This window comes from Monoraphidium neglectum (assembly GCF_000611645.1).
Source record: "Monoraphidium neglectum strain SAG 48.87 unplaced genomic scaffold scaffold00830, whole genome shotgun sequence".
NCBI lineage: Eukaryota > Viridiplantae > Chlorophyta > Chlorophyceae > Sphaeropleales > Selenastraceae > Monoraphidium > Monoraphidium neglectum.
Genome location: NW_014012798.1, coordinates 3881 through 13961, shown reverse-complemented (window position 1 = coordinate 13961; position 10081 = coordinate 3881). Strand labels below are relative to the sequence as shown.

At 65.1% G+C, this 10081-nt stretch overlaps 2 protein-coding genes across 2 annotated transcripts in view; both read left to right on the top strand.

Moving 5' to 3' along the window:
• Positions 1–355, top strand: part of MNEG_5519 (NADPH-cytochrome P450 reductase) — a gene marked incomplete at both ends in the record, with an annotated part of 4119 nt that extends 3764 nt beyond the window's left edge. Inside the window, one exon of the mRNA XM_014046006.1 lies at positions 50–355. Within this exon, the coding sequence (XP_013901460.1) occupies positions 50–355 (306 nt within the window). The remainder of the gene's footprint in view (positions 1–49) is intronic.
• Positions 356–3740: 3385 nt separating this feature from the next.
• On the top strand, positions 3741–6567 carry MNEG_5518 (Myb-related protein 3R-1; the record flags this gene model as incomplete). Its single annotated transcript, XM_014046005.1, has 6 exons — positions 3741–3872; positions 4108–4176; positions 4327–4422; positions 4599–4644; positions 4879–5378; positions 5596–6567. The coding sequence occupies 6 exons, from the start codon at positions 3741–3743 to the stop codon at positions 6565–6567; spliced, it is 1815 nt and encodes a 604-aa protein (XP_013901459.1).
• Positions 6568–10081: the final 3514 nt, after the last annotated feature.

The following is a 10081-nucleotide window of genomic DNA, read 5'->3' as shown; positions in this document are numbered from 1 at the left end:
CTTGCTGTTCTTCGGCTGCCGCAACCGCGCGCACGATTTCATATACGAGGCGGAGCTGCGCGGCTTTGAGGAGTCGGGCGCCCTGGGGTCGCTGCACGTCGCGTTCTCGCGGGAGGGCAGCACCAAGGACTACGTGCAGCACCACCTCGCGCGCGAGGGCGCGCGGGTGTGGGAGCTGCTGCGCAAGCCGGGGGCCTGCTTCTATGTGTGCGGGGACGCCAAGGCCATGGCCAAGGACGTGCACCGCGCGCTGATCGAGGTGGTGTCGAGGCACGGGGCCATGAGCGGCACCAAGGCGGAGATGTGGGTCAAGGAGTTCACAGACAGCGGCCGCTACATGCGCGACGTGTGGTAGCACACGCCGGCCAGCTTGGGATTGGGCTTGCCGCGTGGCGCGCCCGCCGCGCCCCTCGGGCGGCGCAGCCGATGTGCAGACGAGGCGCGGGGCGCGTCGTGTGTGCGCCTGCGAGTGTCATTATTGCGCGGCCAGGGATTTCTCTTCCTTTGGGCGGGCCTCTGACAGGGGCTGTGCAAGCGTTCACGGTGTCATAACCAGTAGGTGCGGCCTGCTCACGTTGCGAGTCAGTCACTACTTCCATGTCTTGGAGCTCACGCGGCTCGGCTCGTCGGCTGCATGTGACTTGGGATCCTGGCTGTTGCGAGCTCTGCGCCACCGAGTCTGCCCGGGGGTGTAGGCTGCTTGTTGTGCGCCGCACGCCCCACAAAAGGGTGGGCGCAAGCCGGTATGTCACTGGCCCTAGGCTGCCCTCGCGCGCCGGCGGTGCTGGCTCAGCCCGAACCCCCACGGCCAGGGCGGAAAGCTGAATGGGGGTGGACGAGCGCGCCTTGCGCTGCATCGCCCCGTGCAGGCGCTCGGCGCAGCCTTGTTGTGCTACACATCAATATGCTTCTCACAACTTGAATTCAAGATTTGGCTCTTGCGCGCTCGCATATCCGCCTGCTTCGCCCTGCGATTGTGAGTTGCACAGGGCAGGCACGTGCTGTTCAGAGTGCAACCCATATGACTTCTCACAGCTTGGTATTGGCCAGGTCGTGGGTCAAGGATGAATGGACGCAGCCATACAACAGGTTTGCAATGCTGAGGGTTTCGGATGCTGCTGGGTGGTGGCCAATCCAACATGCAGCTGTTACTTGACTCGCTCTGGCCATTCTGCGCTGCAGCGCATGTCAGTTTATTCCACAACCTTGTGCGCCTGAACCATGCTGCGACAACACTGGCCAGGAGAAAGCATGCTGCTTCCGCCACCGCCGTGCGCGGTGACAGTTCGCTCTGGTCGGCCGGGGACGGCGACAGGTGTGGCGGGGCGCTGCGTTGACGGCGGCGTGTTTTTTGGTGTGCAAGAGGGCATGGACGTGGGTGTTTGCATGCTGTTTGAGCGAGGTGATGGTGGTGGTTGGGGTGGTGGAAGTTGTCGCAGGCAGTTGGCGAGGTGCTGCCGGTACTCCTGAGGGCTGCTGGTCGGCTGCGTGGGGTTCCAAGGTGGTTGCCTGTTTGAACCTGGGCCTGGAAGGCTTCCGAAGCATAGTGATATTACGACCATGTCCTCGGACGTCGCTGCACGGGCAGGCCAGCGCCAGGCCAGCGCGCGGCCCGTCGGTGGCGTCTGACCGAGTGTTGGTCTGGCCTAGCGGCCCGACCCTGGCACCTAGCCGGCTTGAGCTGGGCTGAGCTGGGCGCAAAGTGCATGTGTATGAGGCTCCCCCCAGCTGGGTGCACTAGTCTACATCGCAATAATTGACCCCTAGATCAATCGCGCTGTGTGTCAAGCCGAAGGCAGCGATAACAGGCACATGGAGACTAGCGTCAAAACACAGCCGCCATGGATTTGCTCGTGTCGCATGAATGTGTAAAACCAAGGGAATGCTGCAGTCGCTCACGGGGGTATGGCGAAAGCATCGCAGCATACGGCCAACCTTCTGTGTGTTTCCTGTTTGTGGGTGAAAGGGAAGGAGGCCTCAAAAGACATGAACACGGAAGAAAGCAAAGAAGTATGATGCTTTGTCAAATCCTGCGGGACTTCCGGTGCAAAACAAGGTTGTGAGAACATGCTTAGGGGGCACGCACACGGCATGCCAAGGCGGCAGGCACGATCAGCGTCTTGACGCAACGGCCCGGACACGGCACGGTGGCTGGGCCCTGAGCTCATGAGCAGCGCAGAGCATGAGGGCGATCACCGGAACGTGTGCTGCCGATCGTCATTGTCGAAATCGTCAAATGCTATCGACTGCGCGGATGCACGTTGCGGGCAGCGTTGGAAAGATTCTGCTCTTTCCTTGGATGCAGCTGCTCGCCCAGGTGCGCTGCCACGCATGGGTACAGTACGCGCCATGCGGTCAGACACTTACGAGTCAGCCAGCCCCAGAACACAGCGCCGCTCCGCGCAGAAGGGCACGTTATGTTGCACTGAAAATGATGAGCACCACACCGTCCAGCCTTTGCTTCTGTCCTCGGATCAGGCCCGTGTCACCTGGAGCGACGGAGGAAAGTGCGCGCGTTACTTGCTGCGCCTGGCTCGTAACAGATCAACATATGAATTACAGGACATTGCACTTCCTTACACCGAACATATTCACGTTTTTCGATGCCCTCGCTCCGTAAAATCTACGTTGAGTTTTGCTTTGAGCTATCTGCGCCTCGCTCTGCCATTTGTGCTTGAACTCACACGATAAGGGCGCTCAGGCTCTTGCGCTCAGGCGCTTGCCTTGACGCCAAGGTCCCACAACGCGCCAGAGCTGCTGGGTGCACGTCTCCGTCGATCGCAGGGCATCTTGCCGTCCGCTCGCCATGCCGCTTTCCTATGATGAATGGTTGGACGGATACATAGACGCCATGGTGAGGAGTATAGTGCGATTCTGTGGGCTGTCGAGGTTGGGTTGGGTTGGGTTGGGTCTCGTGCTTTGCCGCCTGCATCGTGCCTCGCTTTCGATTCGCAAGGCATCACCTCGTTTATTTCACCTAGGGCTGCGCTGCCGCGCGCTGCCTTCGCTGCTCACAGATGTCCGCCGGGCTCTCCACCGAGGCCGCCCGGCGCGCCGGCGACACATCTGCGTCGTCTGCGCACGCGCCGGACTCTGTTGACGCTGACACCAACATCGACGCCAACTATTATGTACCCTGTGAGCACTGCGATACTTGTTATGTTACCACACGAATTGGTGCTAGAATTGCATTGCGCTGGAGAGGCAGCAATCAGTTGCAGCGTGCTCCGAGTGCAACGCGCGATCTAACGCCAGCGTCGACAAGGTTACTTGTATCCTTACAGCTTCGTCTGACGCATCGTCCCACAACGCCAAGGCCTCGGGACGGCAGGTGCACCCAGCGCGAGCGCGGCGCGCAGCATGAGTTCCGGCGCCGCGCTCCAGAGCACGTGCAGCGACCATGTTGCGCGAAGCAAGGGCGGATGGTCGGCAGCGGATGACGGCATACTCGTCAGGCGCGTCACCTCGGCAGCTGGCAACCGCCGGCAGCCAGGGCTGCCTTGCCAGTTCTGACCTCGCTGCCTGCTGCCTTGCACTGGGAGGCCCCCCAACAAGCGCGCACCACGCGCCGCGCCACCATCACCGTACGCTGCCTGCCCCAGCGCACTTTGTCATCCACGCACTCTGTGACGCGCGCCTCCTTTGTGCGCCCACCCACCCAGCACAACCCTGGCAGCAGAATCTCCCGTCAACCTCACCCGTTTCTCCCCGGCTGCCCCTGATGAGCCCCCTCTCCCACCATGCACCCCACCAGGCGCGAACGTGAAGTCGGGGTGAGAAACGAGGAAGGGATAGTGACCAACTGGCCAGAGATTGCTCACGCATTCAACGAGTCTTCCGAGACTGAGCGCACCGCCAAGCAGTGCCGCGAGGTGCGCCCAGGGGCGGCGGAGCTGGGCGCATGGATGCTGCTGCGCGGCTCCCTCTTTGCGGCGGGATCGCCCTTGACCAGCGAGAGCAGCTTGATGCCGCCAGCCGCCGCCAGCCGCACTGTCCCTTCTCAAACACCCATGACTTGCAACTTGCCTGTGATCCGCCTGGAGGCCGACACACCCCCTGTTTCTCCTGCGCCGCGGCCTGTGCCCGCTCCTCCCGTCGCACCCCCAGCGCTGGACCAACCACCTGGACCCCAACATAAAGAGAGACTCTTGGACCAAGGAGGAGCAGCGGCAGCTGGTGGGTAGCTGCCAGCCCCTCCCAGCCCCGCAGCACCCCAAATCGCCCCCCTGCAAACAGTCTTCACAATCTCCATTTCAGCGGCACACTGCCCTTCGCTGACGGCACGTGCCATGCCCACCTGTGCCACCCACGCATGGCCCCCCCCAGGTGCAAGGCCACAAGAAATTCGGCACGAAATTCGGCACCAAATGGAGCAAAATCGTGCGCGAGTTCCTGCCCGGCCGCTCAGCGAATGACGTCAAGGTGTGCGCAGCGGCCGGCGCCAGAGCGCCACGACACCCTGCGACGACGACCCGCTCAACGCTTCAACACGTGGCGCATGGACGGCTGTGGGGTTGCTCCCCATGTCTGCCGACCCTCCATGCTGCATGTCCTGTCTGCCCGCCCTTACCTTGTGCTGCCTCCCTCGCTCGTCGCAGAACTGGTGGAACGCAACCCTCAGGCGCCAGAACCCGAGCCCGCAAGGTGGGGCACGAGGGGCGCCCTGGGCAGAGCCGCCATGCACCCCTCGTCGTTGGCAGGCGGCCCGACCGCCGTGACCTCTTCCCAACCACCCAACCCCCCTCTGTACCCCGCACTGATGCCCCATTGCTCAGCCCGTCTTGATCGCTCACCCTGCCTCCTCCAGCCCGGGCAGGCCTGCGCTTGCTGCCCGTCTGCAACCCTCTTGCCACCCCACCCGCTGCTCCTGGGGCGCAGGCTCTGGGCCCCTGGAGGAGTACATCGTGCAGCAGGGGCTCCGTGGGCCCACCCACGAGGCCGCGGCTGGCAGCGGCAGCGGCGCTGGCGGCGGCGGCAGCGGCGGCAGGCCCAGGAAGCGCGCGCGGGCGCAGCCTGCGCCGTGCGCGGCGCCTGGCGGCAGCGGCGATGGCAGCGGCGGCAGCGGCGCTGGCGGCGGCGGCGGCGGCGGCGGCGGGGGTGGCGGCGTGGTTGAGCTTGAGTACCGGGAGCAAGACCCCCTTTGGCTGCCAGGCTCTGGTGGAGTGCGGCAGCCCGTGGTGGCGCCGGTGGCGGCGGCGGCGGTCTGCGTGGAGCAGGCCACGCCCTACTGGGAGCCGGGCAGCCCCCTGGTTCTCGAGGGCGCGGGCTCCGCAGCAGCCTCTGGGGCCGTGCCGCAGGCAGAGGCGGAGGCGGCGGCGGTGGCCACGTCACGGGCAGACGGCGAGCTGGGATACAGTCCGGGGCTGCCTGACAAAGACGTGAGCGCTGGCCCCCATGCTCCCTGGTTCCCTGCTGGCGGGCATGTCCTCACTTGTTTGAACGACGCGCGCACTGCGGCCCAAGGGTTGAGGCGGCGCCTCAGTCGCGGGGCCCGCAGCTTGCGAATGGTGCGCCTTTTGCCCGCAGTCTCGCGTCTCCGAGCCCTACTCACAACACCAGCGCCCCCATCCGTCCCCCTTCCGTTAATCATGGCAGGCCGAGCTGCTGCGGTCAATCTGGGGTCTGGTCCCGGCCGCCCGTGACCGCGAGCCGACGCCGTCCGCTTCGCCGCCGCCAATGGGCGCCCAGCCGGCGCCGCGCCCGGCCGACTCGCCCGTGGCTGCAGCGTCCGCCGCGCGGCCCGGCGGGCAGGCAGACGCCGCAGCCGGTTTGGGCGCGGCGTCGCAGAGCGCCCCCGAGCGCGCCCCTGCCGCCGCCGGCGCCCCGGCCGGCTGCCCGCGGGTGGGGGTCTCTCCCAGCCGCTGCGGCACGCCCGACGAAGCGGCCGCGCCGCCGCCGCCGGGGCTGGTGCACGGCCAGGGCCTGATCAGCAGCCCAGCCGGTCACGCACACGCCTCGCCACGAGCGCGGGTGCCTGTCTTTGCCAGCTGCACCAGCCCGCCGCCGATGGCCGCCGCCCCCAACGCTGGGGCCAGCGCGGGGCCGCCCGCCAGTGCGCCGCAGTCGGCGCAGCTGCTGGCGGTCTGGCTGCGGGGCGAAGAGGTCATCGTGGCGCTGTCGGAGGGCGCCGCCCCGCTGCCGCCCTTGCACGAGATCTGCTCCGCGCTGCTGGCGCCCACGGCTGGCGGCGCGCCCAGCCCCTGCCGCGAGGTGTTGTCCTCCATCAGCTACGGTCCGCAGGCCGTTAGCGGCAGCCATGCTGCGATGGCGGCGGTGACGCTGCCCGCGGAACGGCCGCATCCGATGCAATGGCGGGGGCCGGACGCCGCTGTGCGGGCGCTGGCGGCAGACCTGCAGGCCGTTCTGCCGCGCCTCGCCGCCAACGCGTGCGCGCCCGCCGCGGCGACAGGCGCGGTCGGCCGGGTGTTGATCGGCCTGCGGCTGGACGCCGCCGTGCGACCCTCGGAGCCGGGGCTTGTGGTGGCGGTTGCCGCGCGCAGCCGCGGCGAGGGCGCAGCGATGCTGAAATGCGTGGTGGACGCGATCCGATCACGGCTGTACACGTGAGGCGGCCCCAAGCGGGCAGCGTCGGGCCGTGAGACTCCTCAACGCACTTCGTTGGCACCGAGACAGACACCTTGAGTGCATTGAGGGTGCGCAGGAACGCGCAGAGCAGGCCGCTCAGGCCGTGAGTCGTCTCGGCATCCATATCTCAGGGCTGCGACAATCAGAGCCGCTGCATCAACCTCGTGACCTCATCCTTGTGACCGCCGCGCTTCGGCACAGGGGCGCGGCGTCGCGCCCCTGTGTGTGTGTGCAACCCTTAGTGCCGCCGCCGCGCGCACATGGGTGCAGGGCGGCGCGCCCGGCTGGAGCCATGTCTCGGCTCGATCTGTCAGTGATTAATGATTGGCACTGTATCCTGCGCGCGCCTCCTCCGCGGCCTGTATATTTCATTTCAAAAAAAACACTTGGCTCGGAAGGCTCCCGTGTGGGACGCCTGCATGGCAAGACGCACCAAGCAGCGCGTCTGCCTTCCAACCCACCCCGCCTTGGCCAGGGCGTCGGAGGCGGGCAGCAAATGTCCGCCGCAGCTGTGGGGCGGCGCGGAAAGAGGCCACACCTGCCTGCTGGCCGCTCGTCCTTCTATGTGGTGTGCATGGGTTTGGTGGCTCGCGGCTGTTGACTGCTGCGCCCCCGCGCCAAGCGCCAAGCCTTGTTGAGGATAGACAGAGTTTCGGGTGCCGAGGGCTTCAGAGATCGTCGGTCAAGGGATACATGCCGCAGGGGCGGCCCCGCGCACATGCTGTGAGTGGCTCACGCAAGTGCCTGCAGCGACGACGCACCGCTTGCCAGGCCGCCCCGGTTGCCGCAACGCGGAGCGGCTGTCGCGGCCTTGGCCTGCACGTGGCTTTGACTGGTGCCGCCCCGCCCCTTGCCCTCGCGGCGCGGCACCCCATCTTGAGCCGGGCTTGGTTGGGCTCGAGTTTCGGTCAGGTTCCGGTTCCCCCCCAAAAATTCCACCTTGTGCACCACGATGCACGGAGGGGAGCGAGGCACGCTCGCCAACCGGCTCGAGCGCCTGTTGCGCTGAAGTGCGCCCGACTGCACCCCCTCTGCCGTGGCTGCCGCCCCTTGCCTCTCTTTCTCTCTGTCTCTCTCGCTCTTGCAGCGCCACAGCAAGGGGCGTTGCGGCAGCCATGGAACAGCGCGCGTATGCATGTCGCAACCTCAGCCTCCTGCCAAAGGGCCCCGCCGCGGGACCCGTTCCCCGGCATGAACGTGTTGTGCCCGGGATCCCCCTTGGCCCCGCCAGGTCATGCATGGATGCGCTCGGCCATGTGGAATGCTTCACGCCTGTTGTTGCGCGACACTTCCTTCCGTCCGTCCCTCAAACGCTCCCCCTCTTTGTCCTGAAACATCCCCTTTTTTCGCTGCCCTTTTCAAACCAATTTGCACTGCCCTCATATCACCTGCTCCTGCTGGTCTCACACACTAACTTGAGCGTAGCTTTTCGCCGCCCCTGCCTTGACCGCCCCTGCGGGCGGCCGCGCATGGACGGGCCCGCGCCCGGCAACAGGGACGTCCTTTCGGATTTCCACCGCCGAGGCCGCGCCCCACCCGAGAGTTCCGACGCCCGCGGCCTCCGGTGCCAACGCCCGCAATTCAATGCTTGGGTGACTGGTTCAGGCGTGCTAGCCAAAACAGCTACCAATAGAGAAGCCACCCTACGTTTGTGCCGCATGAAAACCTTCGGCCGTTCCGGGCGGTCGGCGCTGGCCACACGAATGCTGCAGCCGGGCGGCCGACATTGCGCTTCAAAAGAGCCGGGCCAGGAGTTGCGCGCATGTGTGCATTACAAGCAGGTGCGGTCTGCTCACGCCGCACAGTCAGTGTAAAATTATTTCACGTCTCTTGAGTGCACGCGCTGCAGTGTTGTCGGCTGCATGTGACTCGAGATACTGGTTGTCGCAAGCTCTGCCCCACCGAGTCCACTGGGAGCGAGGCTGCTTTTTATGCACGGCACGCCCCCAGCCAGGAAGGGTGCAAGCTGGCCGCGATGTCACTGCTCACCCGGTGCCCCTGGGCGCATGGCGGTGCTGGCACAGCCAACCCCCCGGGCCAGGGCTGAAAGCTGGCCGCAGGCGGGTGAGTGCGGCCTGGGCTTCATCGTCCTGTGCAGGTGCTTGACGCCAGTGTGTCGCGCTGCACGTTGGTGTGCTGTTTATCATGATGTCATCCCGAGATCTGGATCTGGCGCGCTTGCACCTGCCTGCTCTGCCCTGTGCCTAAAGAATTGCAGGGAAGGATGATGCTCGTGCTGCATCTGCTGGGAGTGCAAATTCTCTGACTTTTCACAGCTTGGTACTGGTCAGGTTGTGAATTGAGGATTGCCCGCGTCTGGAGCCATGAAGGCTCACGGCATTGGACTTGAGAGCCCTTGTACACTGCTTGGCGCTGTGCGGGTGCAACGGGAGGGCTGGCCTGCCTTGTGCCTCCAACAGACCGTGCGTGCAAACCCCACACCGGGCATGTGCGTGCCCGCTAGTGCAAATTAATGTGTGGACATGTATGTGTCCTGCTGAGGCCCTGCCACGCTTCTTTTTCGTGCCGCTGCTGCCCATGCACCGGCGCGGCGATCAAACTTGGTGCTGCGTCATGCTGCTCCTCTCACCGTTCGTGGTGCTGATTGTCGCAAGGTTGCTTGCCCGCAGCTGGTATTAATTGTGTTAGCCGTAATTGAGGGTGTATCCGCGGTCGTATTGTCACATCAGTGCATGTGTGAGCTGCGTCGAGGCTGCTGATCTGCACGCGGTCGGTGGTGGCTTCGGGATTGCGTTGTGCCGCATGCAAAAGCTTAGAGCACAAATGATTTGCGCACGTTTGCTCTGCTGCTCCCAACGGGCCAGAACACGGGCCCGAGCATGCTATCGTGACGCCGGGTGACAAGTCCCACCGTGCCTGTCCAATATGTATATAGTAAATGGTTGGATTGATGGTCATCTTCCTTTTGCATGCAGGCATCGCGGGCGCACGGGCACCCCGCGTCTCTGCACGTCACTCGTCACTTGCGGCCCGAAACCCCCGGCGCGCGCACGAAACGCACTGTACGCGGGGGGCGACCGCCTCCGAGCGTGGAGCGCGCTGCCCCGACCGTTATCGCGCGCGGGGGCCGCCGCACGAAGGCCCCGCGCGCGCCCCGTGGCGCCGAGATCCTGGCCCGGCGCAGGCCGCCCAGCGCTCAAATGCATGCATCCCAGCGCCGCAGCGGGTTCTCTGGGCCGGTTTGCAGGTGCTGCCGGGCCGTATCGGCTGTGCCCCACCCCCATGAGCCCTGACTGGCCACTGCGCCGGAACTATTGAAATCGCAACAGGATTTAGCGAAGGTGTCAGTTTGCCGTTTCGCAGCAGGAAGGGGTTACAGGATCTTGCGGTTGCCTGCTGGAGCCACCCAGGCTTGTAAGAACTGCACACAAATGATGCAAGAAAGGGATGCCACAACAGAAATGCCACCTGCATTCATAGCAGCAAGCAGGTCATGTCTAATCCCTTATCAGCCTCTTGATCAAGCGGACGCATC